The sequence below is a fragment of the Xiphophorus maculatus genome, chromosome 2, assembly GCF_002775205.1.
Source record: "Xiphophorus maculatus strain JP 163 A chromosome 2, X_maculatus-5.0-male, whole genome shotgun sequence".
Lineage (NCBI taxonomy): Eukaryota > Metazoa > Chordata > Actinopteri > Cyprinodontiformes > Poeciliidae > Xiphophorus > Xiphophorus maculatus.
Genome location: NC_036444.1, coordinates 4,240,955 through 4,263,242, shown reverse-complemented (window position 1 = coordinate 4,263,242; position 22,288 = coordinate 4,240,955). Strand labels below are relative to the sequence as shown.

The 22,288-nt window shown below is 38.1% G+C and overlaps 1 protein-coding gene across 1 annotated transcript; it reads left to right on the top strand.

Moving 5' to 3' along the window:
- Positions 1 to 1,266: 1,266 nt before the first annotated feature.
- Positions 1,267 to 21,813, top strand: st3gal2 (ST3 beta-galactoside alpha-2,3-sialyltransferase 2). Its single transcript, XM_023353069.1, has 8 exons — positions 1,267 to 1,757; positions 8,806 to 8,865; positions 9,024 to 9,157; positions 14,544 to 14,723; positions 14,933 to 14,978; positions 16,381 to 16,500; positions 16,586 to 16,906; positions 21,122 to 21,813. The coding sequence occupies exons 1-7, from the start codon at positions 1,359 to 1,361 to the stop codon at positions 16,757 to 16,759; spliced, it is 1,113 nt and encodes a 370-aa protein (XP_023208837.1). The 5' UTR covers positions 1,267 to 1,358; the 3' UTR covers positions 16,760 to 16,906; positions 21,122 to 21,813.
- Positions 21,814 to 22,288: the final 475 nt, after the last annotated feature.

Below are 22,288 nucleotides of genomic sequence, written 5' to 3'. Positions count from 1 at the left end.
ATTTTACTCAAGTAAAAGTAAAAAGTAGCAGCCCAAAAAAAAACAAAATAACTCCAGTAAAAATTGGTCAAATGTTACCAAATAACTGGCCAAAACAACCATCTAATATTTAAAAATTACATAATCAGACGGATCAAAAACATTCTGCTATTTTAGAGCGCAAAGGGAAAATAAGTATAAATAACATAATAAATCTTTAACAGTGTTTTTTGGGTTTCCGTTTAATCAAAAAAACTCATTTTTTGGTTTAAACAAGCTTCTGTTTCATTCAGTGAAGCTACTTTCAGTGGGTAAAGTATCCAGATATTTTACTCAAGAAGGCGTAGTGCTAATTCATAATAAAGTTACTATAAAGCGTAATAAAAGTATTTTTTTCCAAAAAGTTACTGAAGTAAATGTAGCACAACTGAATTGTGAATTGTCATGTAGCTAACAAAACTGCATTTTAACTTGATTCTGCTCATCAGTTTTAAAAGTAAGGAGTAAAAAAAAAGAAAACAGTTGAAGAAGAAGAGGAGGCTGGTTTTCTTATCCGTGAGGAAGGCCCTCCTCCCCTCCGCCGCTCCTCCCTCTCTCCTCTGGTCCAGCAGCTCTCCTTTGCTCCAGTGCAGAGAGACGGAGCGGAGCGGAGGAGCCGAGCTCAGCATGCAGCCCGGACAGACTCTCTGCATCCGTCCGCCGGCTCTCCCTGCAGCCGCACGCTGCCGGTAATCGCGCACCGCAGCGCACCGCAGCGCACCGCAGCGCACCGCAGCGCACCGCAGCGCACCGCAGCGCACCGCAGCGCACCGCAGCGCACCGCAGCGCACCGGGGGCTGCAGACTGAAACCCGAGCGAGTTTAAACCGGAAATAAACGAGTGGATGAAGGATAGAGCCGCGTCTGGACGGACTTTGGAGGCAGTCGGGTTGCAGCTGCCTGAGATTCAGCGGAGACGGAGCATCTGGGGGCGCCGCCTGTCGGCAGAGGCGGGTTTTGATGTGGGCGCTTGTCCAGGGCGGCATCAGAACGGGGCGGCACAACCAAGAACTTCAAAATAAAATATCTTATTTGTCAGTCATCCCTGAGAAACAGCTTCTATGTATGTTTAGTGGCGTTAGCTTCCCTAAGGCGGTACATTATCTGCTTTCTGATTTAAAAATAAAAAAATAGTTTGGAGTGCAGCAGGAAGAGCGGCTTGCCAAAGAACCACAGCTGGTTGTCGGACAGGTTACAGTGGCAGGCCCAGGGGTGGGGGCATGGCCGTGGGGGGGCCGCATCCCGTCCTCCACGCTTCACCGTGACAGAGGCTTCGGCTGGGGGTCATGGAGCTGGAGCTCTCCCCGGGGGGCCCCCAGACTCTCAGAGCTCCGCCCCTGGATGAGCGGAGGGGCGGCGGCGGCGGCGGCCGGTAGCGGCGGGGACAAACCAGGCAAAGTGAAATGTTCCCGCAGACTGTGGCTCCTCCTGGGATCGCTGGCGCTCGTCTTCCTCACCTCGCTGTTCCTGTCCGTGTCGCTGCGCGGCGGCGTCAGCTTCGGCTACCTGGAGCCGCCCGGGTGGGAGGAGTCCAGGCGGGTGAAGCTGGTGCCCAGCTACGTGGGAGCGCACCGGCTGTCGCCCCCCGAAACGCCCCAGCAGAAAACATGTGCCTGCAACAGCTGCGTCGGAGACCCCGGAGTCTCGGATTGGTTTGACGAAAACTACGACCCGGATATCTCTCCGGTCTGGACCAGGGACAACATCCAGCTGCCGCCGGACGTCTACTACTGGTGGGTGGTAAGTAACATTTATTACTCCATTTAATACTTAAATCTGACGATTTAACACAACATCTTACCAAGTATCTTTGGTCCAATTTCACTGGCAGACTTTTTCACTTATAATGCATTTTTCCCATGTTGTAAATAAAATAATCTGCCAGTGGAACAAAAACTTTTCATCAATATTAAAGAATTATTGATTTAAAACAAACTCCTATATCTGAAAAGTTAGTTTTGTCTTATTTCAAGTATACTAAGATATACCGTAGACAAAAATACTTGGTAAAATTGTGTGTGTTTGAAAATTCAAAAAAGTTTAGTTTTTTTTTTCTTAAACAAGTTCAGAAATGTAAAAAACACAAAATATCACCAAGTATTTTTGGTTTACTTTATAGTGAAAATATCTCAGAACATTTTAAATAAGAGAAAACTCACTTGCAAACAACTTTTCAAGCAGTTTTTAGTAAATAATTCCTTAGTGTTTTTTTTAAGTGCTAGTCTTTTAAGATTTTTCACAAAAGTGAAACTACTGATTTTTCATCAATATTAAATAATCATTTACTTTAAAAAGCTCCTATATTTTGCTGAAAAGTTACTGTTTAGTTAGTTTTGTCGTAGTTCATGTGTACGAAGATATTTGCACTAGAAACTAAACTAAAAAAACTAAACATTTTAGCTTTTCTTTCCTAAGGAAGTGTGGATAGTGCAGATGTAAAAACACAACATTTTACCAAGTATTTTTATTCTAGTTTCTAGTGCAAGTACCCTGGTGCACTTAAAATAAAACTAAACTAACTTAAAGTAACTTTTCAGCACGTAATAAAAGCTTGTATTATGTCCATAATTCATTAATATTGATTTTAAAAAGTACTAGTTGCACTGGCAGATTTTTTTTTTCTTACAACATGGAAAATGTTTTGTTATAAAAATAAATAATCTGCCAGTCGAGCTCAGATTTTTAATGATAAAACAGATTAGATTTTACAGGGTGTATTAATTCAGCTGATGTAAAGGACAATCTGCTGATCGATGCAAGAACCAGAGACTCAGAAAACGCTGAGTCACCGTTTAGTCGGTGGTTTGCTTATATCTGGAGGTCAGGGAGAGACGGGAGCTCTGGGTATCTGCTGGGACGTACGGCTGAGTTATGGAGCTGCAAACTGTGCTGAGGTTTTTACTGAGTTATAGAGACAACGTTGTGTGAATTTTGTAAACGCTGTTCAAAGACACATGGAGATTTCAGCTCTGTTGGAGGAGCGTCGGACAGAATTAAAAGCATTTCTGGGTTTGGATTTAAAACCATAACAGTGACGTTGTTACAGTGTTTTCTTTGTCTTTGAGTCTGATGGTTTTATTAATATGGTTTCCATTTGTAAAGTTACAAAATAAAAAATTAACAACAATAATTTGAGTTATTTAGCTTGTCATGGGGAAAAAAAGGTTGTTTTTTTTATATTGTCTCCATGTTATTCATTAATTTATAAATGTTAGAATTCCAAATTTAATATTTAGTTAACAAAATGTTAACTAAATACTAACTAAATACTTAGCAACATAGGTCTGAGCTATATATTTAGTTAGAAAGCAAAGATGTTTAGTTATGAAGCTAAATATTTATCTTTGGCCTAAATATTTAGTTAGCTAAATATTCAACTTCAATTAAATAATTAGCTTTACAGCAAAATATTTAGTTATGAAGTTAAATATTTAGCTAGCAAACTAACATTATATTTATTTAACTAAATATTTGACTTCAACTAAATACTTAGCCACAAGGCTAAATATTTAGTTACCAAGGTTAATATTTAGTTACCAAGCTAACAAAATACTTTGCAAGATGAATATTTACTTGGAGCTAAATATTTAGTTCACAAACTAAATATATTAGTTCTAGCAGGTAACATATTTTGTTAGCAAGGTAAATATTTAGGTTTGAGATAAACATTTAGTCTGAAAAACTAAATATTTAGCTCCAAATAAACATTTTGTTGGCAAGTGAAGTGTTTAGTTTATAAAGTAAATATTTACTTGAAGCTAAGTATTTAATGTGGAGCTAAATGTTTAGTTTATAAAGTCAATATTTAGCTTGCAAATGAAATATTTAATTTGAATTGTGACTTTTATAAATTAATAAAGAAAATGAACAAAAATATCACTTTGAAAAACAAACCTCCCATTTTTAATCTTATGACAGACTAAATAACTCAGATTATTACTGTTAATTTTTGTGTAACTTTAGAAATGGAACATACATAGATTAACTCAGAGATGTCCAAGCTGTGGCTCGGGGGCCATTCTTGACTCTCTGGATGATTTTGTTTGGCCCCTCCGTCCTCAAAAATGTAGAGAATTTGCAATTAATTTGAGATTTTTATAAATAAAATGTTCTTAGAACAAGACAAAATGTTTTTTCTATAATTAACAGTTCTTTTGATGAAGACAATAAAACCCCCAAAAGTTGTAAAAAATATTTACTTGTCATTTGAAACAGCAACTGTTCAGCACCATGTTTACGATTTGACTACTGTGCTTTATTAAAATGTCATCTATTCGTTGTCATCTCTTATTAGATGACAACCAATAAATACATTTTTCAGCTTTAAATTTGAAAAGAATTGGCCCTAATGGTACAAAATTTGCATGAATATTTTAGATGAGCCACTTTTTGTTTCTGTACAAGCACATAAAGAACAATAAACATCTCACACAAGAAAAACAGCTGATGAACAAAGTAAATGTTAAAACAGGTACTAAATGCCAGAGTGAAGGATTTGTACGAGTTAAAGTGCCTTAACTTTGTCCACCATCCAGCACAGACACTGCAGGCGTAGGAAATGGCATGCCTGAGTCTGTCTAAAGATAACAAAATCTTCTTAGCAGCTCCTCTAAATCTCTCCGATTAACAGCTTTCACTATGTCTGTTTGTTTTCCACCGGCTGAGCACTGCACATAATCCCACATAAAACTATTACAGACTAAACATGCAACATAGAACATGGAAAACCTGCGAGCCTCTGAAATGCAGCGAGGTGGACTCCCGAACTCTGAACTCTGAACAGCTTTCAGATTCTTCCAGTCATTATGTGGAGCTCAGCAGATCAGGTCTCGGCTTTTCCTCCGTCCCCGACTCGCTCTCACGAGCTCCAGTCACTCTCTGTCGCAGGTCTTACTGTAACATAAACATCCTTACACACTTAACAAACTTTAAAAACTCATTCTGAGTGGTTCAGACTGTGAGAGGGAGTCAGAGAGACCCGACGTTTGCAACGGGAAAACATTCAAACGGCATGCAGGAAGTTCTCCGGCGGTTCAAACCGGACTTTCTTCCTGCAGGATCAACCCGAAATCAATAACATTTTATGGTTGTGATTATTTATGTTTGTACAGCTTCATTAGGGGTTTCCTTACTTTTTACAGCTGCATTTAAAAAAAAAAATTCATACTTTTTAATATAAGTCTAACTAGATTATAAAGTCTAGTTTATTTTGAAACAGAAAATCCAAAAAACAACAATACACGGATTAAGGAAATTACATCAATAAGAAAATACAACAAAGCCAAACTTTTCAATAAATAAATAATTTTTTATGTTGTTTTTGTTGCAGTTTGTTTTGTGTTAATTTAATTTTTGTTGCTGTTATTAATCCCCTTATAAGATTATTTATTTTGTAGATCAATTCATCTTTTTGTTAGTCTGTAATGTTTGCTCTATATACACCAATTGGCGAATAAACCAATTTATTGGTGAATAATAGGTGAATAAAATTAAATATTTAGTTTGCTAGCTACTTATGTAAAATATTTTGACCTAAATATTTGACTTGTATAACAATAATATATTGTTATTTATTTAGCAAAAGAAAAATAAAACGTATTCTGAGTAAAAAAGAAAAAAAATTTCAGTAAAAGCTTGTTGGGTTGGAAATAATGATTTTACTTTTTTATTTTAGTAACTGGTATGTTTACTGTTAACTCAAAGAAAGAAAACAAGCTCATATTAATTTAGAAACAACAACACTAATGTTTTAACTCAGGAAGAGTTCAGAAATCCGTATTTGGTGGAATAACCAGGAGGTTTTCAATGGGGCTCTTTAATTTTTCCAAAGCTGTACAACTCAAACCCTTGTGGTGAGAACTCACTTTTTAACTCTAGAATGAGCCGCTGCACCATAAATACCGTCTCTGACACCTTAAAGCTCCGCTGACAGCTTCATATTAGCGAGTTTGGCCCGTGGCAGCGCGATCGTCTCCATGAGGGATGAAACTTCATCAGGACTCCGGCTTAAAGGGACGAGTACATCATAATCACCTCCTCATCTTCACTCACTGCCGAGCCAAGCAGCCCGTCTGACGAGGACGACATGCTCCATTTGTGCTCCTGCCAGTGGATGGAGGGAGAAAAAAGCAACATGGAGGAACGCCGGGAACAGACAGGAAGCAGGAGCACATCCCAACCGTTTATGGAGGACCAAAACTGACATAATTACAAATAAAAGCAGACATATTTATTTTTGGTTTTCCCTTTTCCTTATACATGCATTTTTGTCAAGAAATTTATATATTTTCTTTTGCGTATTCCTTATACAATCATTTGTTCATTTAAACAAGCATGTTTAAGGAAAACGCAAAAGCAAATATATACATTTCTTGGCATGAATAAGGAAAAGGGAAAACAAGGAAAAGGAAAATCAAAGTACATAGATTTCTTGTTGAAAATGAATGAGTAAGGAAAAGGGAAATATATTTTTTTCTCTTTTGTTTGTAATTATGTCAGGTTTGGTCCTCCATAACCGTTTAACAAGATTTTAAAAAAACGTGAGGCTGAAAAGATGCAGAGGAAAAGCTGCAACAAAATTCATTTTGAATTTTTACATTGTAAAAACACAAAATCTTACTAATTATTTGTGTCTAGTTTCTAGTGTAAACAACTTAATACGCTTGAAATAAACAAAATTAACTTAAAAGTAACTTTTCAGGAAGATACAGAATCTCTTTTTAGGTTAATGCTGATGAAATAGAACTAGTTCCACTGGCACAGGCTTCACTTGTAACGAGACAAATTATCTATTTATACTACTGTACAGCTTTTTGGGTGAGGATTTATGGGCCCTTTTCTGTTCAACGGTGACCCGACCCGCCGCAGTCAGCAGATCGCCACCGCTTCGATCAATAAATCCATTTGACTTAACTGGAGTTAAATGGTGGCTGGGAGGGAGAACTGGTTAGAGACCTAAAATGAAAAATTAACTGGCTCCTGCTCCACGTTTCTGCTGCAGCCTGACAGAAAACAGAGGAGGACAAACGTTTGAAGGTTTAAACGTCTTCCAGTTAAAGCTGTATTACATAACTCACATAAAAATATAAAGCTATGTAGAATTTTTGGTATTTTAAGGACAAACATGACAATAATTCATATAAGTAGCCAAAAATAACAAAACCAGGCAAAAGAAAATTTTTCTAAATAATTTTTTCTCAATAAAAAACTTAGTAAACTGTAACAAAACCTGCAGGTGTGTGTCTGTCTGGGGAAATTTGGTTAAAACATTTTTATTTTTCATTTAGTGGGTAGAAAATCCAGAAATTTTGCTCAAGTAAGAGCAGAAATACTCCATTTATTTTTATAAGGTTACAAACATGCAGCTTTTATTGTTGTTCTGAAATGAACGAACAATCATCACTCAACTATCAGTCCTAAGGCTGGAATTTTCTCCCTTCATCACTTCATTTTGTTTTTATCCAGGAGTTTATCCAGCAGCCCTAAACAACAACAGCAACAAACAATCAGCAGGTCTGAATGAGTCGATTTGACCAAACTGCTAATTACTGTTTGGTTAAATTGACTCATTTATTTCAAAAGTCTTCGCTAAAATGCAGAAACAGTGAAAGAAAACTAAAAATAATAGACTGCACGGTTGCAGCCATCCAAAAGTCTTCAACGTTTTTCACTGAATCAGGAAGACAAGGAAAACAAAGCAACAGGGAGCAGAATAAAGATTACCAGTCACTGATGAGCTGCATGGCGCGTTTACATCCCAGAGAGACGACGAAGAGCAGGAGGAGGAGGAGGAACAAAGAGGAAGCGAGGGAAATTAAGGGAAAGGAATTAGACCTGAGTGCTGGGAGACCGACGGAGAGGATGCAAACCTTAGTGAAAGAGATCTGTGTTGGGAGAATTGAGGCCAATGGTGGGTGCAAAGGAAGTGGTGACAAAAGAGTGTGAAATGAAATGAAGATTTCTGTGTGGGAGAAAAGGAGGCGACCGTCATGGAGACGAGGACGTGCAAAGAAAGTACATCCTCTACATCCTGCGGTTCTTAAGGTGCCTCAATGAGATAAGAAAAATATCCGCTCCTCTCCAGGGTTTCATGTAAAACCACCACAAAACACATCATGTCATTTATTTAATTAAAATATAAACACTGGAGGAGTGAAAAACTAAGTGCATAATCCAGCAGATTGTCAAACCAGTTTTAACTGGAATTAATCTTTTCTATGTGATGATTTATTAGGGCGTTGTAGATGAAACAAAAAAAGAGGACAACGTTTTCTGCAAACATGTGGAAACTTTAAGAATAATCTCAGCAATTTCCTAGAAAAACAATGATTTTTCTGAGCTTCAAAAGTCGACAATTTGCAAGAAAAAAAACTCAGAAACATTTAAATAAATCTCAGAAATTTCTATAGAAACTTGGACATTTTTTAGTTTCTAAAAGTAGCTGAAAGTAGTTGGAAAATAATGTTTTTTAATGACTTACCACAGGAACAAACTTATTCATGTGTGATTTTAATAAAATATTTACTCTGGAAACTGGATCAAAATTACTTGGTAAGATTTTGTGTTTTTGCAGTGCAATTAAGGATTAAGTGAGAAACTTTGCAGAGTTCAGTATTTACAGCCTTGTAAAATGTAGAATTTTCTAAATCAAGCTCACAGAAAACCTTCCATTAAAGAGCCTTGGTTTCCATAGAAGTCTAGATTTCAGCATTCTTTTACTAAGCATTTTTTCCCTAATTTAGCTCCATATAGTATTTACTCTAACCAAAGCCTTTGGATGTTTCTGCAGATGTTGCAGCCGCAGTTTAAACCCCACAACATCCAGCAGGTGCTGCTGAGACTTTTTCAGGTATTTTATTTTTATTTTGTTCCTTAATGTCAGTAATATTAGGAAGCACCATGATGTGGAGAGGACGTGTTAGAGATTAGGTGTGTGTCCTGCCAGCCTTGTTGCTACCTTCCAGTGACCGTTTTGAGGCTGGATGTGATAATGACCGTCTGCCTCAGGTGATTCCCGGACGGTCACCGTACGGCTCGTGGGATCCGGGGCGCTGCCTGCGTTGTGCCGTGGTGGGAAACTCCGGAAACCTCCGCGGCACCGGATATGGGGCGGCCATCGACGGGCACGACTACATCATGAGGTGAGGCGCTTTAGATCAGAAGCCAAAGGAAGGAAGATGGAGAGGAAAACAGACAGGAGTCATTAATATCCAATGTGTTTTCAGGGAAATATGTGGTTACTAAGTGGGTGGCGTACCTAAACATTGTACTACAGTGAGAGCAGCACTACTTCAATGTATTTTTTGTCTTGAGTAAACGTAAAAATTAGCCACTCAAGAAATGACTCGAGTAAAAAAGTATTTGGTAAAAAGATGACTCAAGTACTGAGTAACTGATCAAAAACATCATTTATTATTTAAACAGACCAAATTATAAATTTATGTGGAAATTTTGATATGTTAAAGACTAAAATAAGAAATAACATAATTACAAAATAACAAAATCAGGCAAAAGAAAAGTTTTTCCAAATCAATTTCTTTCAATATAAAACGCATAAAGTTTTAAAGGGGCAGTATTATGTATTTTCCAGACATAAAATGCCATTTTATAGCACAACTAATTACATTAACTTCAGTTTCTAAAAAAAATGCTACATCTATCAAATATGACTTAAAAGAAGTTTGTCTTTGTAATTTAACACCTTGAAATTGGGTCTCTGTCTCTTTAAAAATCCTGCTCTTTCTGAAACTCTGAATTCAGGTCAGTGTCGGTCTGTTGAATATTTGGTTAAAACATGTTTGTTTTTCATTCAGGGGGTCGGGAATCCTGAAATTTTACTCAAGTAAGAGTAGAGATACTTCATAATGAGTAATACTACTCAGCGTAGTAAAAATACTCCTTAAAGTACATTTTTTCCAAAAAGTTACTTAAGTAAACAGTCAGCTAGTTACTACCAAACTCAGCTGAGCTGCAGGCAGCTCATGTATTTATCTGATGTTCAGATCAGTCTCACTGTTTGACGCTGTCCTGCTCTCAGCTCTCTGATTGGCTGACAGTGGTCACCTGACCTGCATGGTTGCCACAAAGAGCGTTATGTCCTGAAAGCATTCATTCAGATGTGCAAACTGAGCCACAGAAGGCTTTCTGTGGCACTGATTGTTCTGGAAAATCAGACTCTGATTCATGGTGTTTCATGATGTTTGAATTAATAACACGCTAAAAATGCAAGATCAGTCCTTTTAAAAAAAACTTCCGCTCCAACAGCTGTAGAAATGACAATTTTTAAAGGTGACCTATAATGCTTCCTCTAACAGGAGGGAATAGGTCTTAAATAAAACATGTTCATTAGTTTTTATGCACAAAATGATTCTTAGATAATGAGATTTTATTCTGCTTTAGTCCTGCCTACTTTGAGCTCCTTTCAGAATGAGCTGTTTTAGGACCACTGTCACTTTAAATCCAAATTAGCCTCTGCTGGCCACGCCCCCAAGTCAATGTTTACATTCGCGCGCGAAAATGACTGCAACCAGATGCACAATTATTTAACTGTACATCTTTGAAAAATATTAGTAGAGCCTCCTACACAACCAACAAGAATGCAATAAGTGGTTTCTGGATGGTAAGTCAACAATACTCTTATCTTTTCCAGCAGCCATTGTACAACACATACAGCAGTAAAACCAGCTGACCAAACATGCTGGAACCCCTTTTAGGTTTCTCTGTAATGGCGCAGTGTGATTCAATATTCAGGAGGTCTTTGAATATCAAAACACATTAACTTATTGCCAAAAACATTTGGCTGGTTTTTTTGTTTGTTTGTTTGTTTTTAGTGCTTGAGTTGTTTTTAGAAGCAGTAGAAACCCAAAAGGAAGTGTGAAAACATACAAAATGTCAATTTTGCATAACAGCTCCCTGCACCATGTTGGTAGCATTAGCTTTCAATAAATACATAGTATTAGCATTAGCTTCTACTTAATACCATGTTGGTTTGACGATTTTGCGCTAGCTTCTGCTAAATGTCATGATTGCATAATGCTTCAGCATCAGCTTCAGCTAATCTCATGTTGATTTAACGCTTTAGCATTAGCTTCTGCTATACACCATGTTGGTATAAATGAGCAATGCCCTCACCCTCTCATCACGTATAGATTGACCTTTGACCTAATGGGGTTATTCCAGCTATTTCCAGCTGAATGGTATTTCTACCAAGAACACAATGGTTGTTCTTCTATTGGTGCCAGTTGCCAACTGGAGCATCAAACAGTAGGAATGGGAGTCTAAACATGCAAATTAGTGTTTGGTTAACCTTCTGAATCTCCTCAAGAAGCTTGTCTCACAGAGAGTGAGGTCAAACATAACGGTTGTTTACATCAGCAGGGTCTGAAAGCACTCAGAGGAAGATATGAAGATGCCATTTTAATTTGCTCTGGAGTTAAATAACAGCACAAGCAGCTGGTATTTTGTGTTATTAGAATCAATTACAGCTGGATTCTCTCTGGAGCTGCGTGGGCAGCTTTCATCTTTTCTTTTCGCTGGTTGGGATTTGTTGTTCATTTGTTTTCTGAGCTTCAGCTCGGCCACAGCACTCCACCAACCACACGCCTCAGTTCACTCCAGCTCTCTGCACAATCATCTCTTTTGTTCCTAGTACATCTGCGAGTGCGCTCGGTGCAAGCTTTATATTCCTAACTTTAGCTCCCCCTGCTCAGACAAAAATATTCTTCCTGCAGACAGTGACTCACATCCAGGGCTTTGTGAACGCCGTCTCATGTCAGCAGACAGAGCGGAGCGACTCAGAGGCAGACGGATGTCATGCTGGGGAAAATATCCCTGTTTCTGTGGATCTACTGTTGGAAAACAGTGAGAGCTCTAAAACTAACAGTAACTCAGTCAAAACTCTCTACGGAGGAGTTTGGACGTTTCTGTACAGTTTGTGGTATTTAATAAATGTTCACTGTTTCTTTCCTTCCCCTTAAAGTTTCATATTCCTGTTTAGAGATGCTACATTATTTTTATAAATGTCTATTTCAGAAACTTTATTGTCATTCCTAAACAATCACATTTTTGATCTGGTTTAAATTTTAACATAAAGAAATCATAAAACCTTTGCCGAAAAGAGGATGGATATGCTTCCTTCTGTGGGATGTTGAAATTTATCGAAAATGACAAAACAAAATACATTTAAAGATTCTGTCATGGGATATCAGTTTAATGCATTAAAAAAGCTGCTTAGACCATAATTATTAAAACATTATCAAATTTATATTTAAAAACCCAAATCAGATTTTTTTTTCCACACCATTCTGACTTTTCAGCCCCAAGTATTCAAATGATTCTCTCTTCTATATATGTGAGACTAAATAGGATATCAGATTGTTTTCAAGGGGTCTGCAGTCAGAATGGTCGAGTCGCATTTTGTCCAATGTTTACGTCATCAACATGAGACCTGCGTCATAATTCTGCACCAGACGAAGTAAATCTGGATGTAAACACACGTCACATAATTTTTCGATAAAATGTTTTTGCGCTAGGTGGTTTGTCAGCCATATCAAAACACTCTTTTCGCGTCACACGAGTCACGTGATCAACAGCCGGTTGTTACTGTTACTACTGGCGGAAACGATAAAATAAGACGACAGGAAGTGGTAGGAGGATGATGGTTTGTTTTTGTTCTGAACTCTCCCAGCATCACAGAGTTCCTAACAAGTTGTGTGTAATCCCAATGTGTTCTGTAAAATCACAGACTACAATTTTACCAAATGGCTTGTCGGTCACCGACGTCTCCTCGGATTGGCTGATAGATGATGAGCGCGAGCGCCATGGCTGAATTATGAATATAACTCGTAACTGTTTACATCCGTCGCTGCCTTGATTTTTAGTAACTCATTACGTGAACAAGCTTATTCTAGTGTGAATTTAATTTTATTTCTGATTTAATGGAAACACCGTAATTACGAAACTCTGTTTTTTGGACATTAGCTGAATACAAACAAAGATTTGAACAGCTACTGAAGCATAATGTAAGCGAAAATAAGACTAATATTGCCTGTAACCAGCATGAATGTGTGTGCAGCTGTGAGTGAAAGCCTGCTGATGCCTGCAGGAGCTTTAGTTAATTTTGCACTTCTAGATTTTTAGCTGTGATTACATATTTGCGCTGCAGTAAAACATCTCTTCTTCTATTTTTACACTCTGCATGACAAGCAGTTTTATTGTTTTGTGGTAGCAGGTGCAGAAAGATGTCTTCAATGATAAATACCTTTAAAACACAGCCAGATGTAGCTGCACACATCAGACAGCTCAGACTTATTGCTGTTTTTCTCAGCAGAGCAAATTTAGCTTAGGTTTGCTTACATGCGCGTTTCCTCCACTAAGCATCCTGTTGAACACTGCAGCATATTTTCACATAGTTTCCTAGTTTTTGTATGCTACTTATTTGCTTTTATTAATTTTCATTTTTTTGTATAGACCTTACTTTACTGCTGAAAATATGTCTCCATAGGGACTGATGAAGAATTTGTTTTTATGCTCTGCTAACCTTGCGAGGGCTCACATGACTGAAAAAAAAGCGCAACGTCAGTTTTTTTTCATCAGAAACTGCATAAGTCCATAAATAAATGGGACCAAATATGCAAAATTCATGTCTTACTTCAATTTTGGTCTGAATTACTTCTAAAAACAGCCATAGCTCTTAAAAAACAAACAAAAGCAATAAATTAATGCTTTTTGGTGTCTGAAAAATTAACCTTTTCAAATATAATTTCACAATTCAGCAAGTATTGCAGCAAACCTAGCAACCCCAGCAGAGTTCCGCCATTACCTAGCAACCCCAGCAGAGTTCCGCCATTACCTAGCAACCCCAGCAGAGTTCTGCCATTACCTAGCAACCCCAGCAGAGTTCCGCCGTTACCTAGCAACCCCAGCAGAGTTCCACCGTTACCTAGCAACCCCAGCAGAGTTCCACCGTTACCTAGCAACCCCAGCAGAGTTCCACCGTTACCTAGCAACCCCAGCAGAGTTCCGCCATTACCTAGTAACCCCAGCAGAGTTCCGCCATTACCTAGCAACCCCAGCAGAGTTCCAGCACGTTTGGTCAGCTGGTTTTACTGCTGCATACGCTGCATGGTGGCTGCTGGAAAAGACAAGTATTTTGCTGTTGACATATTGTCCAGAAACCACTTGCTGCATTCTTCTTGGTTGTGCAGGAGGCTCCATTTCTGCCTTTCAAAGATGTACGGTTGTATAATTGCGCATGTGTTTGCAGCCATTTTCACGTGTGATTTTAAATGTTGAGTTGAGGGGGTGTAGTCAGCAGCAGCTTATTTGGATTTAAAGTGACAAGAGGCCTTAAAACAGCCAAAGTCTCATTACCTAAGGATGATTTTGTGCATAAAATGTATTGAACGTGTTTTGTGGAACCCATAGATTCATCCTAACCTGTTCAAGGAAGCATAAAAGGTCACCTTTAAAGCCAAAGGTGGTTTGAGAAACTTCCCTGAAGCTCCTCTTTTCCTCTCTCCCCCGCAGGATAAATCTGGCCCCCACTGTGGGCTACGAGGACGACGCCGGCAGACGCACCACGCACCACTTCATGTACCCGGAGAGCGCCAAAAACCTGCCGACCAACGTCAGCTTTGTCCTGGTTCCCTTCAAAACGCTGGACCTGGTCTGGATCACCAGCGCTCTGTCCACTGGCCAGATCCGATTGTAAGCATCACAGATGTGCATGAGCCTGGATTAATAAAACAAACAGGAATGTAGTTCAGACGGCCTCCCTTAGCCGTCGGGGCGCAGTAAACACAGACACACGTTCTGTTTGCACTGAGAGGCTGCGAAGAGGCTGAGAGATTAGCGATCTGTCAATCATCCAGTAATCAAATAAAGTTTATCTCCCTGTGTGGTTTCTCTCTCTGCAGCACTTACGCTCCAGTGAAGCAATTCCTCCGTGTGGATAAAGACAAGGTTCGTCTGGCCATTTCGACAAAGTGACCCTGCTCCAGCGTTAAACCCCCTTCCACATTGTCGACGAGGGATTACAAACCCTGCCTTTGTTGTCACTAATCTCCAGCTCGCGGTTTAATCTGTAAAATAAATAAACAAACTCCTCTTTGCGTGGAGGAGCTGAGGCATCTTGGCCCCGGTTAGACTCACAGCATCTTTGAGAGTGACCTAGAAATAAAGAATTTGAGGATTTACTCCTGCACTGTGCAGCTCTGAGCAGTCTAAAGCTCCTTCTGTTGGGACTCAGCATCACCAGGAGGCAGCAGAAGATTTTCTAATCACCTTTTATCTAAGGAACCCACAGTTAAATAAATTAGCAATCAATTATTTAGATGATTAATCGGATAAAAAAATTGACACATTCTGCAACTTTTTCGTTTATCCATGTAAGCTTATTAGAACTATACAAATATGTAAAGAAATAATTTAATTTCTTTTGTAAATATGAAAATAAACATTTTATTGCCTAAAATGCAATAGCAGAAAATTACTTGGGTGAACTAATTTTTGCATTAATAATCAGAGAGCAAAAAATGCTTAACAGGAGGTTTTGTTTTTTACAGGATTCAAAACAGGTGAAACTAAAACTGCTGCTTTTAGAGTTCTGGGAAGAAAATATCTATTTTTTTATCATCTTAAATTCAAAATGTCTGTATTTTTGTACAGTTTTTGCTTTATTACCGGTCAGAGTATTTCAACAATTAGCCTTCTTTGAATCTGTGTGCTCCTGTTAATGACTAATCGATCGCTAAATTAGTTGACAATTATTTCAGTAATCGATTAATCAAGATTAATGCACTTAATCCTCCCAACCCTACTTTTATTCCATTTACTTTTATTCTAATTGTGTCACATTTATCCATTAGCTCTTTATCTCAAATTTGTTTGTGTTTAGTTAGCTTAGCTTTGTTTAGCCTACTTCCGATTTAGCGCACTTTAGTCTATCTTTTTAAAAACAAAATTATGACATTGAAAGTCCAACCTAATTTAATCACCTCTTTTAATCCCATATGTCTTTTTTTTTTATCGCGGGGCTTTTCTGTCTGCCAAAGGTTTGGGTTGTGCACAGACAGTTTCATTGTGTTGCTGACTAGCGGCTAATATTAGCTCACTAGCTAGCTAGCTTTTTTGCGTCCATCATGGGTAAGTCCAGATGGATCCCCAATTATTCTCTGTATTAGTATTTTTTTTCGGTCGTAAATTTAATTCAAAGTGGAATTAAAACGCCTTAAATTTGATTTGTGGAAACAGGCTGATATTGTGGTTTAAGAAAGTTTCAAACAATTAAAGTCACAGGAAGCAAAACAGTCAGAAATGAGAACTAAGATTAGGATTTTCTAAGTGGACTGTTTACATATTTCAGGTTCAGATCTTCAATCCGGCTTTCTTTAAATACATCCATGACCGCTGGACCAGGCATCACGGCCGGTACCCTTCCACTGGCATGCTGGTCCTGTTTTTCGCTCTTCACGTCTGCGACGAGGTCAGTTTTTTTCTCTCTCTCATTTTTCATAGCATTCATCCAGGTTCCACGTTTCTCCATCCTGATCCTGACGTTGCACTTCCAGGTGAACGTGTTTGGCTTCGGCGCCGACAGCCGAGGAAACTGGCACCACTACTGGGAGCAGAACCGGTACTCCGGAGAGTTCAGGAAGACGGGCGTCCACGATGCGGACTTCGAAGCTCAGATCATCAAGCAGCTGGCCAAGGCCGGAAAAATCACAGTGTTCACTGGGAAATGACCAGAAAAACGTCCATGAAAATGACGGACGCCAGTTTGGATTCAAGTTGGAATAAAAGCAAACTGGAAGAGAGTACAATTTTACCGATGGGGTTCGACGAGCGAAACATTTCCCACTTGGGAACCGAGACTACAATGAGTCTGACAGGTAAAAATCTGTCACCTTTATTGAGGAAAACAGGAAACCATGGCGGAACAGCAGGATGAATTAGAAAAAGATTATTAAGGATTATTAAACCCTGACACGAACTATCTTTCACACCCATTGTGCATCTCAGAGGCCGTCGTGTGACTTTGTTTTTCAGCCGTGTGGGAATATTTTGCTGACAAAGAGCTGTCCTTTAGAATCAAGATCGTCTTTGATTTGCCTTAAATTCTCTTTGAGGTGAAACATCCCTGCCACCGCCACACAGCTGCCGTCCTAAGGTCTTCACAAAGCGGCCGACGGCTCGGTAACCGGCGATGAGAGCGGCTTTATCGGATTCGACTCTCCCTCACGAAGCCCCCCGGCTCTTGTGTTCACAGAAACACGTTCCGGATTTCAGCTTCTGAAGACTCTGCTAGAGGAGGCCATCTTGGCGGCGATCTGATCCGGTCCATCAGGGTTTCATTTGGAAGATCTTTGCTCAAATGTTGCTTCCAGACCAGATTATGACCCTAAAAAAACCTGTCGCCTTCATTGACCACTCGACCCAGTCCCGGTTCGGCCCTTCAGGAGGCGGAGCTGGCCAGCGCCTTAGCCTTCACCTCTGATGGCGACGTTTGTTTGATTTCTTAGATTTACGCTCAAACTAGATTTTCTTTCCACTTCTTCCGTCGCCATTGCGTGTGTTACCCATCATCATGAAGAAAACGACAAAATAAGTAGATTGGTGTTTGAATGTCAGGAACCTGAAAGAGAAATGCGTTTTGAAATTCCACCATAAACATAAAGTTTTGTTTTTATACAGGCTTCTTTAGGTTTCAGTTTTTAAAATCAGACACGTTTTAACTGATATTACCAAAGTAAATACAAGAAGCAGTTTTGAAATAATGTTTTCATTTATTAATGAAAAGATCTCATCTGGTTGTAACCGACTGTTTGTGGCAACAACATCAGGATTTCGCCTTGCTGCGGAGAAACTTGGGTTTTAAATTCAGAAACATTGGAGGGTTTTCCAGCATGTTGCTATGGTAATAAGATATGTTTTTAGTAAATGTGAGATATGTCTTTGTGCTGCGTTTGGTCAGCAGTAGTTTGGGCCTTACAGGTTTTTCACGGATGCCGTTTTTTCTTTCATTAGCTGCGTTTCCATTAAACCTGTAAAGGGAATTACATAAATAAATAAGTTTGCTTAATGCAGACGTGCTAATTTTGATAAAAAGTTTTTCAGTTAGGATTAGATGTTTTGTTTGGCTGCATTGAAATTAGACAAAACCAACTTATTAGTAACTTTTCAGCAAGATATAACAGCTTGTTTTAAGTCAATAATTCCTTAATACTGATGAAAAAGTACTTTTTTCATAGGAAATTATTTCACTTATGAGATGAGAAAAAATACTTTTAAAAAGTGAAATAATCTGCCAGTTGAACTCATCCTTTTTCAACAATACTGAAGAATCATTAACTTAAAACAAGCCCTTATATCTTGCTGAAAAGTTACTAATAAGTTGGTTTTGTCTTTATTCAAGTGTGCTAAAATATTTGCACTTGAAACTAAACCAAAATTACTTGGTAGGATTTTGTGTTTTTGCAGTATAGGATGGTTCTACTTTCATTTTTTCATACTGATATCTATTAAAGTTGGGCCTGGATAGATGTTTCTCCTCTTTAATAAATGAAATTATCATTTGTAAAACTGCATTTTGTATTGACTCATATCTTCGATACAAAAATTTGTGGGGGGGGGGGGAAAGAAAAGAAGAAATCTTAGATAAAGAAAGGAAAAGGAACAGTGTGGCTTTCACTTCCCAAAACATCCAATTTCTGTTTGTGTGACTGAGAGATGAGGAATTAAAAAATGTTTTTGTTCTGTTTCTTGCGTTGTGCAGGTACTTTAAGGTGAGCTCACCGGACAGATGAAAGCGGCCATGTTGTATTTTACTGTAACTCAACGTCCTCCTGGTGTTGTTTCCTCCACACCAGGTTTTCTTAGAGGCTGGACTCGTGTTAACAGCTGAAACTCTTCATATTGTTTGTGTTTCCTGCGTCTTGTCACTTGCTTTCGTGCCTTGTTCGGCTGCCGCCCGCAGCCGCTTCATCAGCGACGCGCACCTGCTACCTTTCCGTTGTTGTTAGTCTCGCTCGCATACACACGTCTAGCTGAGAGCTGTGCCTTCTGAGCTGAACGATTACACGCGAACGCACCACATGACGTCACACTCTGCCTTCTACTCTCTCGCTGTTGTTGCTAATGGAGACGATGTGAACTCATATCACGGTCCGTACAAAACTCCTGATTCGCTATTTGATTTTTCCTTCCAGGCTGCCAGACTTTTTTTTTTAAGTATTTATTAAAATTTTGAGGATTTAAAAAAGTCGTCTTATTTTTTAATCATTCAAGCAAAAAAAAAAAAAAGACTTCCAAGTTTAACAGATAAGTTAGCATAAAACCAGTTTTAAATCGGATCTTTAGGCTCTTTGTTACCAGCAGCATCTTCTGCTAAATCTAAACAAAAAATTTTAATTAATATGGAAACACAAACAAGTTGATTTCCAAAAGTTTTAGCCAATGTATACAATTTGACTAGAAATAGGTGAAAGAAGTTTAGCACACTGTGAAAAATTAACAGCAGCATTAATAGTGTTTTTTATAAATAAAAACACTATTATATGTCATTCTGCAATACTTGCTCATGACAAAAAAAAGCAAAGGAACATTTAATCTTATTATCACTTAATTTTGCTTCACCTTCTGGGGTTACACTGACTAATCTGGGTACAGCTAGCAAAGCTACATATGCCTATGTTTTCTTAATTTTAGCTTAGTTTCAGTTTAGGTTAGCTTAGTTTGTGAAGTTGTGCTTACATAAACCTAACTCAGTTTAGTTTGGCTTATTTTATATAAGACTGAGTTGGTTTAGCATAATGTAGCTATGCTTAACTTATCTCAACATGGGAAGATTGTTTACTCCACCAATGCTAACTTTAGCTTAGGTTATTCTAGTTTTGCTCAACCCACCTGTGCCCCATGTCTAAATAGCGTAGCATTGGCTAATTTGTTTTAGCCCAACTAATATTCACTAATAAGAGCCAATTTAAGTATAATCCACTATATTTTTGTTGAATTTAGAATAGTGAAATAGCCTACCTATGCTTTCTTAGCTAGCTTAGCTTGTTTTGCCCAACTATGTTTTATTAGCTAATTTTTGCTTAGCTTAGCCTACCCTGTGCCAAGCTACGTTTACACCGGCAAAGTGCTTAGCCAATGTTTTCTAAATCTACCTTAGCTTTTATTATTGAATTGTCATAATTATCTACAATGAAGACACTGAAACGGCAAAAAGCAGCTAAAACCTGTAAGAAAAACATTGAAAAACCTTCAAAAAGTCTGGAAAATTATTGATCAGAACTGATCTTGGAAGAATCAAAGGAAGGAACTCAAGGGTTGAATCAGGATTTTTAAATTGGACTCTAATGTGTGTTTTTTTGTCATAATGCAGTATATTAAGATACTGCAACTGAGATGGTCTTATTTCTGTGACACTGTAAAAATAAGACCATTGTAGATAGAAAAAAAGAGTAAATTTCCACCCAAAAAATACATTATTTGAAATTTTTAGATACATTTCAAATCTTATTGCAAAAACCATTAAACTTTAAGCTTGAAAAGTCAAAAATTAAAATGAAAAAAAAATCTCAAACTTTTGTTTGAAAAGTTAAAAAAAAAATTGATATTTGGAAATATTCTGACTTGATGTTTAAAAAATTTTCCAAATTTGCAAGTTTTTTTTTAATACATTTCTGATTGCAAAATGTTAGTTTTCCCTTGTTCGTTTTTTCTTCTAGAAAATTTTTGAAATTAATCTCAAAATTTCTGTTGTGTCCTGAAATCTTTAAATTTTGGAGCTCACATTTTTTCCCGAAAATTTGAGAATAGTGTTGAAATTTTAGTTTTTCTCTTTCAACTCTTTTACTTTTGGAGCGCAGAAATGTTGAAGTTTTTTTCTATAAATTTTCTGAGATTAATCTGATTTACTCCTTCTTTCCGTCTATAACGGCACTAGTATGCCGTCGTACATGTCTGTACATCAGTAGGGACTTTGGATTAAAATAGAAACATCTGAACTCAATGTTAGCTCTCATTCAGCTTCATAATGGAAGTGTTAATTATTCATGACCTCCATGCAGACTTTGAACAACAGAACTCGTTTCTCTGCTTAGGAACCATCTTGAGCTGCGGCTGCTGCTCCTCATCAGCTGCAGCCCAGGATGTGGTGATCAGATGGGGGAGGAGAGCAGCAGGGCCCCTTCAGTCCAAATCAGGTTCCTCCCTCCCACCGACAGAACATGACACAGATCTGATTCTTCCACGCAGACGACCCAAAGTAGGTCTTCCCTCCTGCTGTTGGTGTCGACCCACATTTCTCCCTGCAGAAGAGATCCTTCTGGCTGCAAAGAACCACAGCGGTGACTAAAAGCTGTGCCACTTCCTGCAGTTTGGGCCGACTTTATTTAAACTTAAACTGATTTATATTTGAAAATCCTCTTTGTCCTCGGCGTCAGTGAAACTTGGTGCTGCGAAATGTTCGAGGTTATTTATACTCTGCTTCGTCTGGCACATTACGTTCCGAAGGGGGATGTCACGGATCGCCTCGGAGTCGGAAATCTCAATTTTCCTGACCTGAAAAAAATCCCACTGAGGTCGTTAATATTCATACCGAGACTGGATAAGCAGAGTGGAGCGTGGCAGAACCTGCTCAGTGAGGGCAAAGATGAAATTTAAAAAAAAATTTAAATAAGAAATTTGCCAAAATATCAAACTGACGGTGTATTAGGGCTATTTATAGATTTTAAAAAAAGTTAATTTCTGCCAAAACTCAGAAATTTTTAGATTAATCTCAGACATTTCCTAGAAAAAAAATGAAAGAAAGACATTTTTGAGATTTTATTTTCTTTTAGAAAAGACATGGACATTTTTTGAGTTTCAAAAGTCAAAACTTTTTCAAAGAAACCTGAAATTTTCATGTTTTTTCCAGCTCATTTTCAAACTTTGGGGCTCAGACATTTTCAGGTTTTTCTTTTTTTTTTTAATTTTTGGAGTGCAGAAATTAGTTTCTTTGTGGAAATGTACTCCTCTCCCCCTGTAATCTACAGTGGCCTACCTGCCGTTTTTTTTAATTTCTTGTCTTTGAACTTCAGTTCGTTTCATTTATGTTTAGAATCTGTTTTCCTCACAGAAAAGCAAATATATAAACAGAATGAAACTGATTTGTTGTATAAGCCAGAGATGAGAGTAAACTGCAAAAATAGACTAAAAAAATGTAATCAGAAATTTTCAGTTATAAAATATAAGTTATTTTAACTTATTAAATGTTATCTAACATTTCA